The sequence below is a fragment of the Phoxinus phoxinus genome (genome assembly GCF_949152265.1).
Source record: "Phoxinus phoxinus genome assembly, chromosome: 3".
Lineage (NCBI taxonomy): Eukaryota > Metazoa > Chordata > Actinopteri > Cypriniformes > Leuciscidae > Phoxinus > Phoxinus phoxinus.
In genome coordinates this window covers 4,183,293-4,206,273 of record NC_136878.1, presented here as the reverse complement: position 1 = coordinate 4,206,273, position 22,981 = coordinate 4,183,293, and the positions used below count along the sequence as shown (strand labels likewise).

The 22,981-nt window shown below is 37.1% G+C and overlaps 1 protein-coding gene across 1 annotated transcript in view; it reads left to right on the top strand.

Moving 5' to 3' along the window:
• Positions 1-22,478, top strand: part of LOC306996105 (ras-specific guanine nucleotide-releasing factor RalGPS1-like) — a 121,288-nt gene extending 98,810 nt beyond the window's left edge. The window contains exons 9-11 of the mRNA XM_079608235.1: positions 11,439-11,576; positions 11,658-11,751; positions 19,274-22,478. Coding sequence (XP_079464361.1) covers positions 11,439-11,576; positions 11,658-11,751; positions 19,274-19,370 — 329 coding nt within the window. The 3' untranslated portion in view covers positions 19,371-22,478. The remainder of the gene's footprint in view (positions 1-11,438; positions 11,577-11,657; positions 11,752-19,273) is intronic.
• Positions 22,479-22,981: the final 503 nt, after the last annotated feature.

Sequence of the window (22,981 nt, the reverse complement as noted above, 5' to 3'; positions counted from 1 at the left end):
CACAGTGTGCTTTTCAGAAGGAGGGGCTTCATAGAGACAGGAACTAAACAGAGCGTTACTGACAGACTGGGAAGAGAGGAGCCGCAACAATGGAGAATATGGGGAAAATAATGTGTTTTTTGAACATTTAAGCATGAAACCCTGTTCTAGTGGAGCCCAAACACAAAAAAGGGTCATAATATGTCCTCTTTAAAAGCTTGTTTCTCATTAGTTCAATTTCCTTCAGTTCCTTTAGAAGGGTTGAATTGTGTTTGGTGATTGACGGGTGCTACTGTGACCCCGGGACCTTCACTGTGTTGCTGGTTTCAGCAAGGGTGAATGGAGACTTCATTTGCCCTTTCACTTTTTTAAAAAAAATTCTGTCTATATGAGTGATTAAAGATAAACTAATCACACAGCCTCATCTCAGCCTTTGATTTTACACGAATCTAATGGCAATCTGAAAGCCTGATCATATTGAGAACGAATGTTCCTATTTGCATGAATCAAAACTGTGCATTCCTGTAGACCTATAAGGGCCAAAATGTGTCCAGTATCAAATTTAAATGTTCATATTGCAGTATCTATCGCTAAATAAATAAATAAATATCGCAATGTCAGTTTTTTTTCTAGTATCGTGCAACCCTAATTTGCACAAATTGTGCACAATAAAACAAGGAACATTTATTTACAGTTCACTGCAAGGTTTTAATTAGTTTTTCGAGTTAAAATATCTAAAAACCCTTAAAATAAGATACATTTATTAGAGAAGCAGCACTGCTTACGATATTAAGACTTCACAGACTAGAATACAGAATATAAGTGTATTTTTTTTATTTTTCTTGTTTTAAGTATAAACCTTAATCCTTAAAAATAGGTTTAAAAAATCTACCAGTGCAGTAAATACACTTATATTCTATATAAACGATGCTTAATATCTTATGATTTGCTTTTCTATATTATGCATCTTATTTTAGGGATTTTTGATATGTAACTGAAGAAAGCTAAAGCTTCTGGTCAAGAATGTTTTTTTTTTTTTTTTTTTTGCAGTGTAGAAAATAAATAGGGTCCATTTGTATTCATATTATAACCACAAGGTAACACGACACGTAAGATATTATAACTTTTCCAAAACCGACTGGAATTTTTAGTTGCTATTCACTGAAATCCTTCAGTTTTTCATTCTCTATTCTGCATATTCCCGTCATGTATGGCAAACGTTGGGAACCAACAGACATGAGGGCGAGTCAATAATATTTCTGGGTGAATGTCCCTTTAAAGATGTTAAATTATTGTCTGTTTTACTCATCACCTTCTCTTCTCTCTCTCGCTGTTTTTCATTTTCTCATTCTAGTCAATCAGTTTTCCTCTGACTGTTGACCATTGTGTCCGGTAAATGTTGGGGTCTGGAATGGACGTCAGCTCCTGCACAGTTTGGCAGAGCTCCCTTCACTGGCTCATTCCTTCAGTCCTGGACACAAACCTGTGAGCATTTATCTGCAGCAGGGGAGCCGTGTCCGGTTCAGGCCGGCACATTTATTGGATTGATTTACGGTTATAGGACAGGGGGTTGCCAAGCCACGCTGCCCCTGCTTGGAAAGTTTGTTTGTTTATGATGTTTTAGTGGTGATGTGAAAACCAGCGGCAGCGTAATGAGCTGCTTCAGAGGTTATTCAGATGATCCGGTGGCCGTGTCCAGCGGGAGTCTTGATGTGGCCACATGAGCGGGTCATTATCTGTGGGTGAAATAACTGCTGGTGTCGCGGTGTCTTAAAGTAACTGAGGTCAAAGTGAAGTAGTTGAGTCATTCTTGACATAATTGAGGTAAACATCCTGCATTTAAACACACATAATGGATCATCACTCAAATCTCTGGCATTGCTGTCTTTAGTGTCACATGATACTTCATAAATCATTATAATATGATGATTTGCTGCTCAAGAAACATTTCTGTTTATTATCCATCTTGAAATCAGTTGTGCTGCTTCATATTTTTGTGGAGATCGTGGATTCTTTGATGAATAAAAAGTTTAAAAGAACAGCATTTATTTTAAATAGGAATAATTTGTAACATTATCAATGTCTTTACTGTTGCTATTGATCAATTGAATGCATCCTTTTTTTGAATGCAACTTATTTCCTTAAAATAAGCACTTTATTTTACAGTCCTGTTCCCCATGTACATATTGTGTACTTATTATAGCAATTACAACAACTGGGTAATAACTAGGTACTAACCCTGAACCAACCCCAAAACCTAACCTTAACCCATAGTTACCTTATATTAACCAGTAGCCTACTTTCTAGTACATGTAATAAAGTGCAACTATAAAATCGTACTGACCACAACATTTTGAACGGCAGTGTATACTGTATATTCACATCTGTTGTTTTTGTTTTAGTACAAATAAAAATGCCTTGAGTTAAAAATCAATAAACATTCATGAGAGGATTTTTTTAATGTATTTATTATATGCACAGGTTTGTTGACAGACATTCGTAAAAGGGATGTTGGTGTGGTTTAGGTGACTGAAGACACAAAGGTTTCGCCTCGAGTCTGCCATGTGTCTTAAAAACAGATGCCAATCAGACACAAGTTATGATTCATCACGAGTAGTCAACATCTAGTTTATGAACAGGCCTGCTAGACAGATGCTCAAAACACACACAGTAACATTGTTTTAGATTATAGTACAAGAACGCTTCTCCTCAGCCACTGATCAACGCTTTAACTTTTACAAGGAGGATTAACGGCCAAACCTGAATAACCATCTTTCTCTCATCCATATTTCTGTGTAACATTTCACTTGTACCAGGAAAAAACACACACTCTGAACTGTCTAGCAACCACATAGAAACGAAAACTTTAGCGACTGCATAGCAACTCCCTGGCAACCCCTCACAACATTCTACCATCATCGTGGCGACTTGCACATAGAAACCACTCACGATTGCTGTAAATCTCTAGTTATTTTACAGGTGAAACTATGGATGTGTACATTTTTGTAAGGGATGTTATGGCTTTTAATGGAAACATAATGTACGGCAAACACATTATATAGACTCTCTGAGAACCTGTACAATGTTTATTTGTTAAGTTCATGGTGAAAAGTCACTCTAACTAGAACAGCATGCTTCCTCTTTATCCATTTGGTCCAAGAAATCTGTGTTGTGACTCATCTGATAAGATTTCGAGTGTTTACATGGAGATAGAGCCTCAAAACAAACCACTACATCATATCCTCTGCAGTGCACACGCGTCACCTGACCGCTCGCTCAGTCCTCGCTGGGATGTTCACATGAACGCTGTCTTGGCATGTGACGTGAGACAGAGCTGATAATTGCATATGAAGATGATAATGCGTTCTGAAAGGAGCTCATACTTTAAAATTAGCCATAAAATTGGCGCACTTATACATAATTGGCCAGAGAATAACATGACATCCCTTCTGTCCGGTTCTGCTGTGATTCAGCGCAGGTCTTTCCCAAAAACCACAGGCATGGTTGGTGTTTATGTGCCTTTCTGAAGGACTCTTATTATCATTAAATACAGGACTTCTTCATATGTACAGTACTTGCCCCTACAGCTGTGTGTGTGTTTCAGTGTTATGGGAAGTACTGTCACATCCAAAGCAGGGCTCAAAATGAACAAATTGTTCCTTTTTTGAGACATTCCCCTCAAAAGTAAATCTATGCATGTTATTTACCCCTAAAGGGTGAATATTAATACTTTAAGGCAGGGGTTTCAAACTTCTTGGAGTCAAGGACCCCTTATAGGGTAGACCCGCTCATAATTATAACAGTGATTAAAGTTGATGTGGGTGAGAGTAATGGACATAATATGCTTGATTTATTGGTGCAAACGGTCCCCATTGTAAATGCAGGCCTACTCTTTAATAATAGGCTACTTTTGTAAAATAAAGAAAACAGACTAAATACATTTGCTGTTTCGATCTCTGTGAACTTCTTCCTGAAGCACATGGACCAAAACTACTTGTCGCACAGACATGAAAAATATATCTATAGAAACCTTGAAGTGCCTACTTTTATGTATCTAAGTTTTGCTTATTTAAATTTAAATGCATTGTCACTTTGGAATATAAATCGTAGCACATTTCAGATGATACAAAAAAATCTAAACACGGTATATAGCTGGCAATGGGTAATGGACCCTACTATGGGTAATGGTAATGGAAGATGTACCTTCGAGGGGACTACACTGGGGAAAAAAACGGTGTAGGATTTACAATGTTTGTTCAGAAATAGCTGGTAAATTTGACAAATAATTACAAAGAAATGGCAGGTAATAGATTGAATTAAATGTGAAAGACTGAAATAGTATTTTCTTGTAATACACACTCCAATAATGTGTTACGCTTTTTTGTCAGCCAAACCTTATTGACATTAAACATGTACTTGAAGCCCCCCTGAAATTATGTTTTAAAATGTTATATTTCAGTAAATTTATAACATAATATTTCTGTAAAAATACAATACATGTTAACGGTTCTCTGATGTCGTTTAATGGTCACACAACATGCAGGTAAACACATGAAACATTTATCCTTTTAGTAAGTGTTTTATTTGGATTTTTTATTTTATTTGATATTTTATGATTTATTTAATTTTTGGGTTTAGTTTGGTAAACCCTGCCCTAAAAGTATACAGTCAGAGCAGTGCTTATCTGGTACAATACAATAAAGTTATCAATGGCATTCATATAATTGATATATTATGATTTTTTTTTAAATATATATTAAAAGAAAACATTGCAAATATATTTCCCCCTAACAGGTCAGTGAGTAGTGTGGTGTTTGTTTTTAATTAGTGACACTGGTTTGTGTGTATGGAAACTGTTGGATGAGCTCATTGCCTGGCAGCAGTTTTGTCCAACATGTTTAAAGATGTTTCGGTGCTTATAAATCATCAAGACTTCCTTTTCTATCAGTGCTCTATGTATTTCATTGTTGTTCAGTGCTGGTTTGCCTCATGGATGTGGTTAGGGCCGTCATTTCCCTAATGATTAACAACCATACAAATTGCAATTAACAATTTGATAATTTTATTTGATTGTCGCATGTATGAATATGCATAACAAATGTTCACCCATGGTAAGGCTCAGAATAAAGAGGAACAATCCAAACAGTCTGGATTGCAAGAACATAACTTTTTATCCAAGATAGTAACTTTTGCAGACGTGTAGCTATAAAACACATCAGACACAGAGCATTGGGATGATCAAACCCAGAGCTCATTGTGCAAAGACCTGGTTTGTGTTGGATGATCAGACTTGGAAGCAAACGGCAACTTCGTGAGCTTTGCTTCAGCACGTTTTCACGATCTCTTTGGCCAAACGGCTCTGATTGTGTAATAAGAACAACACATGATGCGGAGCTGTGCTGTCCGAGGTGAATGTTGCAATAGGAGAAAGGATCTGTTGGACCCGACAGGTCTTCACCATGTGCTTTAAGACTCTGAAGAGGAGCGTGCACGAGGGTTATGTAAGATGCCACACTGCTGCCTTTTAAGGGAACCAGAGAGCTTTGCCCTGATCCTGTTTAGTCTGAACATCTCATCAGCGAATCCTTCATCAACTTTTTCCTGGAAAAACAAAGATGACCTTAAACAAAACTCACACAAACCAGGCAGAAGGTGAGCTGTAAACTCAAAATTCAGTGTGTGTTACTGCTTTTGCAACTGCGTCCCACAACCTTCAACCAGTGTTGTCAAACAGAGTTTCCGTCTTTGTTTAGCAGAAGCATTCGGCTGCATCTGTAGATAAGAACACCCCAAAATAAAAAGGAAATATGAAATGATGTTTTTCATAAAGAAACTGAACCATTCACAGACGTTGTGCTTGGAAACAGCCTGGATCTGGTAATACAGTGGCGGAGAATATGTTGATTATGTTGCCTGGCGTCGCTGTCACGTTGAGTGGTGATGTCATGGTGTAGATGTGGCCATATGTGACTCAGAATCTGTCGAGGTCGGTCAGTGTGGGACTGAACTGATGTTGTATTCTCAACTCATCAACTTGAATTACATTTCTGATGGTTTATTGCTTTATTTGGACTAGGATAAAATATATGCTTTACTTCATTTGCTTCCATTTAAGTGGAGCTGATATTGTCTAGATTCATACTTTTATTGATCAAATTTATCAGAGAAGACATTTATGATGGTACTTAAAAATCCATTTCAAATAATTGTTGTTCTTAGGAACTTTATGATCGTTGTTCTTATGAACGGACGATAGAACGATGAATGGCTGGATGGATAGATGATAGAACAGTAGATGGATGGATGGATTGATAGAACAGTAGACGGATGGATGGATGGATAGATGATAGAACAGTAGACGGATGGATGGATGATAGAACAGTAGACGGATGGATAGATGATAGAACAGTAGACGGATGGATGGATGGATAGATGATAGAACAGTAGATGGATGGATGGATTGATAGAACAGTAGATGGATGGATGGATTGATAGAACAGTAGAACAGTAGACGGATGGATGGATGGATTGATATAACAGTAGATGGAAGGATGGATGGATGGATGATAGAAGGATAGACTGGTGATGGATGGATGGATTGATAGAACAGTAGATGGATGGATGGATTGATAGAACAGTGGATGGATGGATCAAATAATTCTTGTTGTTCTTATGAACGGACGATAGAACGATGAATGGCTGGATGGATGATAGAACAGTAAATGGATGGGTGGATGGATGATGGAACAGTAGACTGGTGATGGATGGATGGATAGATGATAGAACAGTAGACGGATGGATGGATGGCTGGTAGAATAGTAGACGGATGGATGGATTGATAGAACAGTAGACTGGTGATGGATGGATGGATGATAGAACAGTAGACGGATGGATGGATGGATGGATGGTAGAATAGTAGATGGATGGATGGATTGATAGAACAGTAGACTGGTGATGGATGGATGGATGATAGAACAGTAGACGGATGGATGAATTGATAGAACAGTAGATGGATGGATAGATGATAGAACAGTAGACTGCTGATGAATGGATGGATTGATAGAACAGTAGATGGATGGATGGATCAAATAATTGTTGTTCTTATGAACTTTATGATCATTGTTCTTATGAACGGACGATAGAACGATGAATGGCTGGATGGATGGATGATAGAAAAGTGGATGGATGGATGGATGATATAACAGTAGACTGGTGATGGATGGATGGATGGATGGATGGATGGATGGATGGTAGAACAGTAGGCGGATGGATGGATGTTAGAACAGTTGGATGGATGGATGGATGATAGAACAGTAGACTGGTGATGGATGGATGGATGGATGGATGGTAGAACAGTAGACTGGTGATGGATGGATGGATGGATGGATGGATGGATGGATGGATGGTAGAACAGTAGACGGATGGATGGATGATAGAACAGTTGATGGATGGATGGATGGATGATAGAACAGTAGACTGGTGATGGATGGATGGATGGATGGATGGATGGATGGATGGATGGATGGTAGAACAGTAGACTGGGGATGGATGGATGGATGGATGGATGGATGGTAGAACAGTAGACGGATGGATGGATGATAGAACAGTAGATGGATGGATGGATGATAGAACAGTTGACTGGTGATGGATGGATGGATGGATGGATGGTAGAACAGTAGACTAATGGATGGATGATAGAACAGTTGATGGATGGATGGATGGATGATAGAACAGTAAACGGATGGATGGATGGATGGATGGATGGATGGATGGATGATAGAATGATGGATGATAGAACAGTAGACGGATGGATGGATGGATGGATGGATGGATGGATGGATGGATGGATGGATGGATGGATGGATGGATGGATGGATGATAGAACACTAGATGGCTGGATGGATGGATGGATGGACGGACGGATGGATGGATGGATGATAGAACAGATGGATGGATGATGGATAGATGAACGATAGAATGATGGATGGATGATAGAATGATTTATGATAGATGGATGGATGGATGGATAGATAGATGGACAGACAGAAAGAAATGGGCGCAGGTGTAGAATCCCTCATGTTGTGTCACTGATACGGGTCATTTATATTTAAACATCTGTTTGTTAACAGCACAGAAAACATGATTCTTTATATGAACATCTCCATCTGTTCTGGTGAGGACAAGCACCCTGGAGAAGTTTATCCAGAGCTCCATAAATAACCATTAAACGTATTAAACAAACCCTCCAGGACATTTGCTCAAATAATGCTCTGCTAATCACTACCAGGGCACCGCCGTTTGACTACGCGCCTTGTTTTATATATTAGTTTGGTTTATGCTTTTATTAGATTGTGAGGACTTCCTCTCTCAGTTTGAATCCAGCCATGTGGTTTCCATTGAGACATTTATTTGCTAGAGTACCAGCCACTTTTTCCCCCAGTAAAGATAAACTTGTTTTCATTGAAAGATTCATTGTGTTTGGGCTCATCTAAGAACATTCAAGAAAACCACTGTACTGTTCCTAGACATTATATTTGGAAGTCGAAGCAGCTAAAATTCAGATATGGTAAAATATGTTTCGTTTCTGACACGTGCTGTAAGCGGTCGACCAATCACAGCAGACTGAACCATCGGACCAATCAGAGAAAAGGACGCTTTCAGAGGGGTTTAGATAGACCGAATCTCCGAACGAACCATTTCAGAGACCGTTAGGAAATAGTAAATTAGAGACATTTCAATTAAAATAAAATATTGATGTGATTTAATGTGATTTATCTTTTTTTCTTGGAAATTAGTGACAAAGAAGTGCAGAGACTGGTTGCATAAACTGCTTAGGCTAGTCTTACAACTTAGTCATGTAACATATGCTGTATATGGAGATTTAGAGCGACTGAACAATGCTGTGCACACTCACACTGGCAGAAGTGAACTGGAGAAACCCATCTGAAGTTTTCAGGAGGCCATGCCATCTCCTCCAGCAATGCCACTGTACATCTGCTCTCACTCTCAGACCTCAGCTGTCCGGATGGAGAACCATTCTTCATTCTTTCCACAGTTCTCATCGAGGATCACTGAACACTCTCAGACTATGTGCTTTAGTTTATAATCGAATTAAAGGAGTAGTTCACCCAAAATTTGACATTTTGTCATCATCTGCATGTCATTACAGTCCTGTATTATTGCTTCCTTCGTGAAACACAAATTTGACCCATTTCCTCCACACAATAAAAAAACATACTTTAATAAATCATCATGACATAAAAAGTCATAATTATAAGATAAAAAGTCGAAATTAGAAGTTTAAAAAGTCATAATTATGGCATAAATTTAAATTATAACATAAAGTCTAAATTTTTACAGCTGAAATCTGTCATAATTATGACAAAAAGTTATTATTATGACATTTTATCTCATAATTTCGACTTTCATATAATATTATGACTTGGTATCTTATCTAATTTTGTCATAATTATAATTTACCAAAGCATGTTTTTTTTTTGTTTAAAACATTTTAAACTCATAGTTATTTATTTGTTCATGTGTGTTAGTTAGTTAGTTAGTTAGTTAGTTAGTTAGTTAGTTTTATCACCCAATTATTACTTAGTATCTCATAACCTCAACTGTTTTTGTCATAATTATAATTTACCAAAGCATGATTTATTTGTGTGGTAAATAAAAGCTGCTCTTTTTCATGCAATGGTAGATTGTTTAAAAAGTCATAATTATGACATAAATTGAAATTGTAACACAAGTCTAAATTATGACAGCTGAAATTATGTCATAATAATGACTTTTTATGTCATAATTATTACATTTTATCATAATTTCGACTTTCATCTGATTATTACGTATATTAGTATGCTATTAGTTTATAATAATAATAATAAATCATAATTTCTGTCATAATTATAATCTACCAAAGCATTTTTTATTTTTTAGTTATTCATTTGTTTATGTAGTTAGTTTATATTGTCAAACTGATGTTACTTTTTTGTGGCTTAGCCAAACAAATCCAGCTTAGACTTCGTCTAAAATCTTATTTTATGTTCCACACAAAGAAAGTCATGTAGGTTTGGAACAACATGAAGGGTTTTGTAAATGATGACAGAAAATATAGTTTTATCTGGACTGTTTCTTTAAGAGATCAGTGTGTTCAGTTTATACTGAAGTGTGTTGACAGCACACACTGCATGAGTATGAACTATAGTGTACTGTACATAATGCCTTCAATCATAAACACAGCCTCATGTTATTCTCTGCCTCAGATCTTCACATGATCGTTCTTCGTCTCGTCGCATGTTTTACTCTTTGAGAAACTTGCAGAAGTCTAATAGAAGATTAGAAAAGATGTAATGGGAATGCTGTGCAGTTGTGTAATTTCTAAGATGCATTCTGGGAAAAATGAATGCCAGGAGAGTCCAGTTTCTCATGCTGTATGTCTGGTTCTGGTTAGTCAGGTATCATGTGTATCACAGCTTGACTGAGCTAATGCAGCATAACCGTGCATGACGTGCTACTGTATATCTCAATCTCTTTAAGACTTTAAATAAGCATTCTTAAAGTTTTACGTGAGTAAACCGAGTATTTCTGCTATATCAGGAGATGTGTGTGAGACCAGCATGCAGTGCACTGACCAAGACTAGTGTGTGTCTGTGCTTTCTTCCTTTCTAAATTAAATACATGTATTTAAATATATTTTTACTAACATTTAAATTTAAATAAAAACTAAATATTTATTTATTTACCTTATTTAAATATTTTCAAATAAATAAATCATTTATTTATTTATTCAAATAAATGAAATAATTTCCCCCAAACACATTAAGTTGATTTATAAACTGTTTATTTATGTTATAAATATATATATATAATATTTAAATAAATACATTTATAAATTATTATGAAAATAAATGTATTTATTTACTTATTTATTCATTTAAATACATTTGCTTAAATAATTTAAAATAAATTGTACACTCCTTTAAATATATGAACTAAAATTAAAATAAATTAAAACAAATTCCAGACACATTAAGTTTATTTATAAACTACATTTATTTATAATATAAAAATATAAAAATATTATATTTAAAATACATACATTTATTTTCACTATTTAAAATACATTTTAAATACATTTAAATATTTATTTTTCTAAAAACATTGTTTGAATAAAATTAAATGAATTAATGAATTACAAATATATTTAAAGTAAATACATTTGATTTATTAACTTTTTCTTTTGTTATTATTGTTATTTTATGATTAAATAAGACTGATAATGTGCAGTCAGCTGGTGATAATGACAAAATAAATATTTTGGCGATACATCATCTTGGGTCATTATATTATCAGCATCATATCAGCCTAAATTTGTATATCGGTGAATCCATAAATGTTATTAATACTTAATAATAGTTGTAATGAGTCTATGTCTCTTCCATTTATCTCACTCACAGGGATCTACCTGCTGGACATGATTTACATCGACTCGGCCTATCCAGCGTCTGACAGCATCATCGAGACTCAGCAGAGAACCAATCAGATGAACAACATCCTGCGGGTGATCTCCGACCTCCAGGTGTCCTGCACATACGGTCAGTTAGTTTCCGTCAGATCTGTGGGGGGATTTCAGATTGATATGCATGTGTGTTTATATGCCCTCCACCTCCTCACAGATCACCTCGTGACGCTCCCGCATGTGCAGAAGTACTTGATGTCTGTTCGCTACATCGAGGAGCTTCAGAAGTTCGTGGAAGACGACAATTTCAAGTAAGTGAGGGGCTTGTGGTCTCAGAGGTAATATGCAAAGGGATTTAACGTGCAGTGGAGCTCCTTCAAACAGCGTGATGACTTTAGCAGGACGCGTGGCACCAGAAGCCCAGAGCGAGGGCGACTCATGATTTAATGCACAGCCAACAGGAAACTGCGCATGATTGCATTTGTGTTCTTCTAGACGGGCATCCCTAGGCATTTGACACTGGCAATTCACGGGTCACTGCTTTTATAGGCAAACAACACCGTGATTTGATTTTTGGGTGGTCGGCACAGTAAGAAGCAAAGTCATCACATAAATGTGGTGTAACTATAACCGCCTTTAGACATTTTGATTGTACCATTAAATAGTGTTTTACACAAATGCAATGTGCTTTTATTAAAAACACTGGGTGTTCTGTGAGTTTGAGCAACATTGCTTAAGCTCAGCGGGGTTTAGGCCGAGTGAGTCCAAACACATGCTGGAAACAACAATCAGATATAAATCCTCATATGCAATTCTTCTAAATCATATAATGTATATATACGTTATGCTTCCAGCAATTCTGTGTCAGAATTGTGTTTAAATTGCAATAATTGCATGTTTTTTTAGCAACATTTTCAGACCATTTTTATTTTTAATTCTGTGATACATTGCAGAAACTCGCAATCTGGTTGGTTACAGTCAGAATGACCATAATGCCTTAGTTTAAAGGACGAGGTCACCATTTTTCAACCTGTTTTGTGTTGTTGCGCTCTTGGAAGTTTACACTACTGGTCAAAAGTATTTAATTTATTAATATTTGTTTTTGTTTTTGAAAGAAGCCTCTTCTGCTCACTAAGGCTGCATTTATGTGTTCAATAATACAGTAATAACAGTAATATTGTGAAATATTATAGCAGTCTAAAATAACTGTTTTATAATTTAATATATTGTAAAATATAATTTATTCCAGTGATCAAAGCTGAATTTTCAGCATCATTACTCCAGTCTTCAGTGTCACATGATCCTTCAGAAATCATTCTAATATGGTGATTTTCTGCTCAAGAAACATTTCTGATTATTATCAATGTTGAAAACAGTTGTGCTGCCCATTTTATCTGTTTTCTCTAGTCATGTAGAACTGATTTTAAAAAGTTCAAACAAAAAATAAAACAATTGTCCCAATTGACTTCAATTGACCGTTCGCATAGACCCACCCCCCTTAGTTACTGTCGCTATGGCCGACAAGCTACGCCGCTCTGACACACACACCATGTTCTCACGCAGTGAAAAACACATCGCGGAGCAGAGAGAGACTGACAACACACTGACAGACAGGACAGACCAGCTTACTTTTAGGTTACTTTAGATATTAAACATATTAAACAAAGTCTCACATTTCAAATTTGATAATTTTTTTAAAGAAATGTAAACAATAAATACCGTTTTGTGGCTCTTTAATGTGTGTGACAGATCGCTGTGTCGCCTCAGTTAAAGCTGCTCGTGAACCGATCATCTCTTCCTTCTAGTTCATTTATAGCATCAAATAAACATGAATGAACATCAGAAGGAAAGTTGTTTTAACCGCGGAAAGACGTCAGTACACTCCGCTTCTCCAGTTCAAATCCTCCCATGTTAATCTACTAACTCTCCTGACTGCTTTGCCGGACAAAATGGCGGATGGTCAGATCACCTGTCAATCAAGCTCCCTGCGAAGAGTCAATTGGTCAAAAACAACAGAAATATTCTTCAAAATATATATTTTTTTTGTTCAGCAAAAGAAAGTAAGTCCAAACCAGTTTGTATTTCTGGGATGAACACACTTGCTGATGTGAACATGATACAGTCCAATCTCAGGGATAAGATCCAGTTCTGGTTACTGTAGGATTATTGTAATCAGCCGTTATTAAGTTGCTACAACTTTAACCAGAAGCTTGAATGCCGATTTCAAAGAGAATGCAGCAGTTCTGTCTTTGTTTTAGTGTGAACGTCTGAAGTTCTCCTCGACCTCAATCCACCGTGAACATCTGTGAAGTAAGTTTGTGAATTAGCAATTCATGAGAGCGAGTTAAGAGCCTTTGATTATGCTGGATTTAAGTGTTTATCCTGCGGGATGAGTGATTATCCGCGGGCCGCTCGTCTCAAGAGGCTGTTGGCATGCGCTGTATCAGAAGTACATTACAGATACTGATGTCTCAACATGTGATACTGAGTCCAGTATCCTGATTCTCCCGTGCTAAAGAGCATTCGTCTGTGGAAGCAATCATATTAGCACACAATTATGGAATATTATCTGCATTTATAAAATTCAATTTATCCTTTAATAGTCAACTTTAACAGATTTAATTATGTTTCACAGCGCTTTTGTGCCTGTCTGAAAGCAAATGTGTTTTTTCTCTGTTTCCTCTGGACGTTCATCCGTGAAAGACTCAGACATAAACACATCCCAACATCACTCTTTCATTTAGCTCATCAGAAATCATTGTTTTCTTGGCTTGGACCGAATCCTGTGCTGACGACGGACAATCACTACATGTCTTTTTAATCAGAGGTCTTCAGTTTCACAGGGTTGGGGAGAAACAGACTTAAAGGCATACTATGCAGCTTTCCGTTTTTGTTTTGTGGAATACTTGCACTTCGAAAGAAGCGTCGGGCATGGAACAGGCACAGATAGACTCCGAAGATATTGACCAGGTGTTTCACGATTTCATACAAATATTAGGCTACTGCATAGTCTACTGAACTACTGATGATGGGATAATAATAAGTTTATGTCAAGTGTTAGACTACTTTATAGACTAATAATAAAGTAGCCTACCGCGTTTGACGTTTTTACATGATTGCAGCTAAATCACAAGTAAATAACCTATAGTCTACTGGCCTACTGTATAATTTCATTTGTGTCTTTTGATTGTAATGTAAACATTACAAAATGCCAGATGACATCAATAAAGTTAAATGTACGTCGCATTATTTCATAACATTGGCCATTATGGTGTCATTAGACATCGTTATTGCAATTTATCATAATAGTTTGCAAATTGTGCTCGTTTACAGGCATATTTATGTCCTGATAATTATGTGAGATTTTGACAATGTTTCTCATGATAATCATAGGAATCAACGTCAACAGCGTCGTCTGATATAATGGATGAATGAACAGCATCGTAAAAAAATGACATACTACAAGCAAGCGCAACAACACACAACATAGAACGCAAACAAGTTTACAAATAAGAGATTTATTTACTAGTCCATCAACAAGATCGCCAGGTCAGCCTCGCTGTTGCATCCAGTGCTGCTTTTTAGCTCGCGCCAACGAGTGAAAGCCTGACCGAGTGACTCTTGTCCGGTTCCTCATGCGGTCAGATTCTCTTCTCCTTTTCCTAGTCTCTTCCGATTGCGTTTTCTTTTCTTTTTCCATCGTCGAGTATCACGTCTGAAATGTGCGCAAGTGTCTCAGAGAGCGGTGCTTCATATGTTGTTGATGTGTGTGACGTCGTTGCCGTAAAGCAAGTCGTGATTCTCGCGAGATTTGTCAGGGGCGCTCCTCTCAAACTTGCATTGCTGGTTTTTCCAGCGGCGTCCCCCCCAAGCTTTACTACCAGGATGATTCGCCCTACTATGAGTTTGTTTACCACCGAAATGACTTTGAAGCTGTTATATCAAGGTACAATTTCTACATAGTGTGCCTTTAAAATGTGTATGTAACCAGGAAAGGATTTTTTTTTTCTTCTGACCCGGTCATTTTTCCTGAACAGGTGTACCTAATAAAGTGGCCGTGAGTGTATATATTTTTATATTTTATACAAGTGGGAAACTTGTATAATTACAGATTTTTCTGTAATTTTCAACCTGTTTTAACGTCCAAACTATCACAAGTCATTCTTGTAACTTCAACAAAACCTCATCAATAAGATAGCATTGCACAAAAATTCTAATTGTGTTGTTTAGTTGTGCGCTGTGTGAAGTTGAGGCACGTATTGTAGTCATTCAAGCATCAGGTCTTTCTTATCGTTGAGTAACTGTAACCGTATTCTGTTCAAGTCACAATAAAAATACCTTTTTTAAACTGGCTGATCCAGCTCTGTTTGTACAGCGCAGGAACTCTGAGCATCTGTCATGAGTGATATTTGTGGTTTGCCGTATCTGAAATCTCCAGGGTGTTTTTTGCACAGCTCAGGGCTGTTTTATTGCGGGTGAGATGGGCTGGAGTCCAAATCTCCAGAAGAGATGATAAAGTGCGAGTGGATGATGATGATAGTCGGCGGTTCTCATGTGGTCTCCATGGTGACGTTTCGTCTGTGACCCCGTTACGACCTCGCATGGCCACAAACGCATGGAAACCGTAGGGTGTGCTATTGAAGTTCATCCAGAATTGACATCATCCTGCTGGCTGTATCCTGGCCCGACAAATCTCCAAATCCCAGCCTCCCTCATCACCGCTGGCCATCTCCCTTTCTGTTCCAGTGCCAGTATTCTGGACGGGTTGAGAACATGAAAGCAGCGGCCGGCTCTAGATCCACCGGTCTGGAAACACTACACATGCACTTAAACTTCACACACCAGACACAGAGGCTGCTGAATGAGCAGTTCAAGTGTATAAACGGTTTGCATGTTTGCCATGTAAATGTGCACTCTTAAAAAATAAAGCTTCCAAAGTGGGGTTTCCACAGCGATGCCTTAAAAGAAGCATTTTTTGGATCCCTTAAGAATATGGACAAACCCAAACGTTGGGTTAAAAATGTAATGTAAAAATTTGACCCAACGGCTGGGTTTGTCCATATTTGACCCAAAATTGGGTTGAAACAACCCAGCATTTTTTAGACTGAACCTTTCAGAAAACATTCTTAAAACCTAGAACCTTTTTTTACTTTGTGCAATGAAAAGTTTCCGAGGATGGTACAGATTCTTTATTGAACCATCAATGCCAATAAAATAACTTTAAGAGTGTATTTATAAATGCGTATAGATTTTCCCTGTAATGCACACTAAACGTGTTATTGTTTTAGCATGAACACTTTCCTCTTCGTAATTGTTTTTGTAGATGCATTTTTTTATTTACATATATTTTAGTTAATAATTATTATAATATACGTTTATGTATGCTGGGGTGAGAAATTATACACGTATAAAAGTGCAATTGTTCTGTACTTATCTGTGGATATATATAACAACTATAACTAAATTTAAAACAACGTGTATAGAAGTTGCTTTACATTTTTAGTGCTGTCTGGTTTAAAGCAGAGCTTTATGAACTTTAATTATTTGCTCAATTCTATGCATTAATAATTCTTATTAGGTTGTGTAAAGGTGATGCAACTGTATTGTTTTAACGCTTATCCACTGGTGCAGCAGTGTTTTGTTATGTTACTTAAATATGGACGTGAATGCATGGCAAATCATAATCTCAGAGCTTCTCGTGCACTTTCTGTTGATTAACATGATTGCACACAAAAATTGGTTGAAATAATCTTTCCTTTTTTAAACTTAGACATGTTTAGTTGGCATTAGTTTGTTTCAGTGCTGACAGAAGTTGACTGTGCTTGTCGCAGTGCATTCTGGGATTGTCTTATCTGCAGCGGATACATGTGGTGCTGCTTTAGGATTTGTCATTTCTTCTCCCGTTTGAACACAGTCATTACGCCTTTGAGGCCTAGAAGTGTAGTCCTGTTAAGGTTTGGAATAGTTTTACGTGATCTGCTCTCTGAACTCTCAACCTTTGTTAAGTCACTCCAATCTCATCGAATAAAGATTTTTGTTTTCCTAACTGAGAAATGCTGTTAAGTGCAAATTACAAGAGAATGATTGATTGCTGTCATTAGCGTTTCTCCAGAGAGTTCTCCACACCCACCGGTTATCTGACTCTGAATATCTCAACTTCCTTAAAAACTGTGTGTTATCCGTAAAGAATCTGATCTTTTCTTTCACAGATCCCCTGAACACGGCTCCAGGTTGTTGAGTTGCTGTTTTTGGCGGTTTCATTTTGTTCTTTGGCTATCAATAGATGCAGTCTGTTTTGTGTTATTTATTTTTAGTGTAAATCCAGTTTAGTTTCCTTGGACTGAGGTTTACGGATGTCATTTCTGCAGATGTGTTAGGGTGGTCAAAGCCACAGACACGCAGTTATTGATCTCTTGTTCGGTCATAAATGTCAATAAATGTCCAATTGCTGCATTCTAGACGAGGAAACTGATAACGCCACATCTATTGTTTTTAAAAAAGAAGATAAGATTGAATGTTAAATAATTAATTATGACTGCGAACAAATCAGAATAAAGGCCAGAATAAAGGTTGAAAATAATTGTTCCACATATACAGTATATTTGGTTTGTTTTTTGTGAATTTATTTTATTAACATTACCACATATAACCCCTTAACCCCTTTAAAGCAGAGCTATCGGAACATTAATTATTTGGTCAATAATTTGACCTTTTGTTCTCACATTTTCAACAGATGTAGAAAATCAAAACCTTAACATCCCACTTTGCTTATAGCGTCATGAAAAAAATCTAGTTTTTGTAAAAATTCTGCCTTTTGCTGAGACTGACCAGTAGTTGAAACCGTACAGTTTTTACATTTCTGCATTTGGAAGATGTTTTTATCTAAAGCGACTCTATAGAATCTCATATAGATATAGAATCTATATACTTTTTTTTAAATTCATGCATTCACTGGGAATCGAACCTGTGACCATTGCGTTGCTATCTTGATCAAAAGCTCACTTTACATTGTGCCAAAACACTATTAAAAAGACAACTTTTGCATATTCTGTGATTCGTGGTTGATGGTGTGGAAATAAGAGATTACTGTTCAGTTTATTGCATTGTTAACAATGAGTCTCTTCTGTTCCCCTATAAAAACGTGAAATGTTATCAGCCCGGCTGATCCCGTTGGGTTTCTCAATGTGTCCTCTAGGTCAAGTGCATGACTAGTAAAGCCCAGTGCGAGCGTGAACTGTGTGGGGTGTTACTTCACCTCAGAGGCCTGTAAGAGACTTTTATAGGAAAGGGATTTTGAAAGATGAAGTGGTGTTAGATCTGTTGTTTTGCAAGTGATGAACTCAGAAATCAGGCTCACTAGGGCAGGTCAAGTAGCTGGATGCTGACATGGTGTTAATATGTAAATGTGAGTGGTCATATGTTATTGAGCTTGTCGTTTCTGAGTCGTTTTGCTGTTCTTTTCAATAAATGTCTTTAGTGCACTGGGGGAAAGTTTTGAGTGTCTATACTTCATCAAACTCTTTAATATGAAAGAGCAAGAAAAAATCCTGTTTTCCATGATATGCTTTTTCTAATTCAAAGTGACGTCTTTTACAGTAACATAAATCTGAGTGCTTAAGGTTGCCCTGTTGGTTGTGGGTAAAATGTTATGATTTCAATAACACGTCTTATTTGGGGTTTATGGCAGATCCCGTTCAACTAAATTCATGCTCAAAGCATGTACCCTCAGCCAGACATAAGTTGGTTTTGAAATATTAAATGCACCACCCTGAAGCTTCATGGAACTTGTGGAGTGTTTTTTTGTGAGACTTTTGCTTGTTCTTTCCATTACAGACTGTCTCTAAAAATTGAGCCAGGGAACAGCTCCCCACGCATGGCCACATCTAAAGAAGAGCTAGCAGGTAAGACAGCCGGTGCTCTCCAAATGTGATCATGTATATTTGTGCATTTAAATTACACTGCAATTCAAAAGTTTGTGGTCGGGTCGGTTAGATTTTTTATGTTTTTGAAAAAAGTTTCTTTTTCTTACCAAGGCTGCAATTGTTTGATCTAAAATGCAGTAAAATTGTGAAATATTATTACATTTATCCACAGGAGAGATCAACATCTCCTAGCTTGGTTTAAAGGAATAGTTCAAGCAAAAATGTGATGTCTAAGTTTCAAACTAAGCTTGTGTTCCATGGACGGAAGTATTTTATGAAACTATTTCTTTACCCCGTACACAACTATACACTACCATTCAAAAGCTCAAGTCTGCAATCATTGGATCAAATATACAGTAAAAAGCACTAATATTGGGAAATTTTATTTGATTTTAAAATAACTGTTTTATATTTTAATATATGGAATGTAATTTATTCCTGTGATCAAAGCTGATTTTTTTTTCACACATGATCCTCTAATATGCTGAATATGCTGCTCAAGAAACATTTCTGATTATTATCAATGTCGAAAACAGTTTTGCTGCTTCATATTTTTGTTTGGAAACTGGCACATGCTTTTCCAGGATTTTTTTTATGCATTTTTTTATTCCAGCTAATTAAAGCTAAAAACATTGACAGCCAATCAGAATCTATCCTGCTTTAAAGACCTCGAACATTTAAAGTGGCGGATGACAAAACTGCAGTGCGCGCTTATAATCAACAGGACGATATCGTCTGTTGGTGTGGTTTAGTTATGGTTATAGTTATTGTTCTTGGTTTGAATGGGCCTTTCCTGACCCCAAACTTTTGAATGTAGCCTATAACTTACTGTACAGAAGAAATCCTAGTGTTTTTCCCCAAGCATCAGTTATGTTGTCCCATCTGAGTTCTCTGACCGGCTGAATGAGGCCACTGGCCCCCGATGTTAGAGTTAATGAAGGGCTTTGAGGGGCCGAGGGGGGCCCGTCCTCTTTGACTCATTGAAAGAGCAAAGGGATCTGGAATGGGCTCTAATGTGGGCTGAGAAAACAAACAGCACATAATGGCTCTCAACGGATCCCTCGTAGCAACATAGCAAATCGACATCACACCACCACATGGAGGCATCCGTCACTGAGCCCAGAAAACACAGATTAAAAAAACAAATCAGATTTACAGTTCACAATTATTATTATTTTTCAATATATAATCATCAAATATATCTGACATCATCAAAAGCTTTTTCTATTCACTATACTATTCATTTATTTTTATCTCTCATTTTTGGGTTTGAAATACCTTGCATTTATCCTTATAGGCATTGTGGGAAATATTTAATCAGAGATAATACACTTTTGGATCATATGATGTTATGTTTAGGGGATTCATTTACCATTGATTTACTATGGTTAATAATAGTATAATATAATAATTATGTATAGTAATGTTACGCTTAATTTTAACCTGACTAATCTACATTGTGTGTGTTCTGGCCCACTGCTCATACTGAACAAACAATAGTAGATTAGTTTAATGTGATTTCATGATTTCTTCACTGCCAACAACGGTTATGAGATTATTGTACGGTACTTTTAACAAAAGCTCAAACAGTCTGAGAGCACTTTGAGGGTCTGTTGTGAATATTAGTCATATAATGAACATATGGGTGTGTATTTCTCGTCCTCTTTGAACTGCTCCGAGTCCTACATTGTAAATGCTGCATGTTGAGGATCATGCTCACATTGTAAAACACTGTTGCCCGTGAGGTCTAGTCACGCGACACGGCGAGCCAACTGAGGTTTTCCAGTCATAATGTAAGAGCGTTTCTAAGCATTTACTCCTGAGCCTTGTAACCAAATCTATAGGTTTCCATGTTCGTAAAGCTTAATCTGGATTTTGTTTGTGTGGTTTCCAAGACGATCTCGAACCATTCAGCCTCTCCTCCCATTTACTAACACTATTATTCTCATTCCAAGGCCTAAGGTTAACATCCACATCATTTGTAGTGATTGCAGGCCTAGTTTTAAAGTTTTTGATTGTTAAAAGACGTCATATGCTCTTGACATTTTTCCCCAGCATCATGCCATCTGAATATCACCACCAGATGATCCGACCGAGTGTAATATAACGCAGCGGTCTTGGGATATTAGCACCATTTGGCTTTTCATTCGCCATTGTTTCCTCTTCATTTTATCCTTAAATGCCAATGCGTGACATAAAGCAATGTTTGGTACTGTATATGTAAAATGTTTTTTTATTGAATGAGATGCCTGTGGCCACGTCTCAGCCACATGGTTACATCACATCAAGTATTGGGCGGACGAGGTCTTTCCTGGAGGCTCAGGCTGTTACTTAACCCAGTAGATGTGTTTGTCAAGACGTCCAGCCGAGGAAATGAGATCTGTCCACAAAACTCAGGCCAGAAAACACATAAAAATATAAAACAGTCGTTCGGACACACCCCTTTCTTTATTATGACTATTTTCCACATTTGACAATAATAGTAAAGTCATCAAAACTATGAAATAACAGAAGTATGATGTAGTGACTAAAACATGTCGAAGAGGACCTTGTAGGCTTTTAGTATGAAAAAGCTCTGCAAAGTAACACGGCACAAAGTCCCTCCAGCGGGAGTTATTCTCTATATCAGTGTCACGGTTTCTGAACTCCTGAAACACCTCTATTGTAGTCTTGAGTTTCTTCAGGAAACGAACACGTCACAATATTCCTCATTTAAATAATTCATACGCAGAATAAAGGGACAGGGACTGGTTGAGTTAGTTAGTAGTGTGTTGAAACTGGCGGTTATGGTGAGGGGCGGGACATTTCTCAAACACGCTCGAAGCTCTTGACCAATCACAACACCCTGACCCAGCCGACCAATCAGAGCACATTGTGCTTTTCAGAAGGAGGGGCTTCATAGAGACAGGAACTAAACCGAGCGTTACTGACAAACTGGGAAGAGAGGAGCCGCAACAATGGAAAATATGGGGGAAATAATGTGTTTTTTGAACATTCAAGCATGAAAAGCTTTTCTAGTGCCCAAAAACTAAATTAATACTGAAAAATAGCATAATATGACCCCTTCAAAACAAATCAACAGCTCTGTAGATTCCAGCTCTGTTCATTTTTCACTGAAAAAAAAAAAAAAACTATTTTCTCTACTGTATAAACTATAGATTTCACAAACAGTTACAAAGAAATGGCATTGAATGAAACATTAATTTGTGAAGTTGGAAGTTTGTAATGTCCTGGGATGCTTTTTAAACACTGGTGAATGAGTTCATGTCTATGATAAACACTTGATGATTGATTTTCATCCACTATCTGTAGGCCTACTGTAAACATGATGCGGATATTGTATGTTGCAAAGAAAGATTCGATTGTACGGTGGCTGAGAGAGCTCAAAGCGCTGCACCTGAAGAAAACACACGCAAATAGTGTACAAATAATGTAAAAACAGCAGAAAATTAGGAAAACATCTTCATCAATTTGACAACACATATACTGCAAATACTCACAAACCACATACGAGCAGGATGAGCAAGAAACTCATCTTTCAGGTCATCGACAACACCATTGACGAGTAGACATTGAACAATAAGCGGTCCTAGCCAGGTTCGTCACTTGTTTGGGTCCC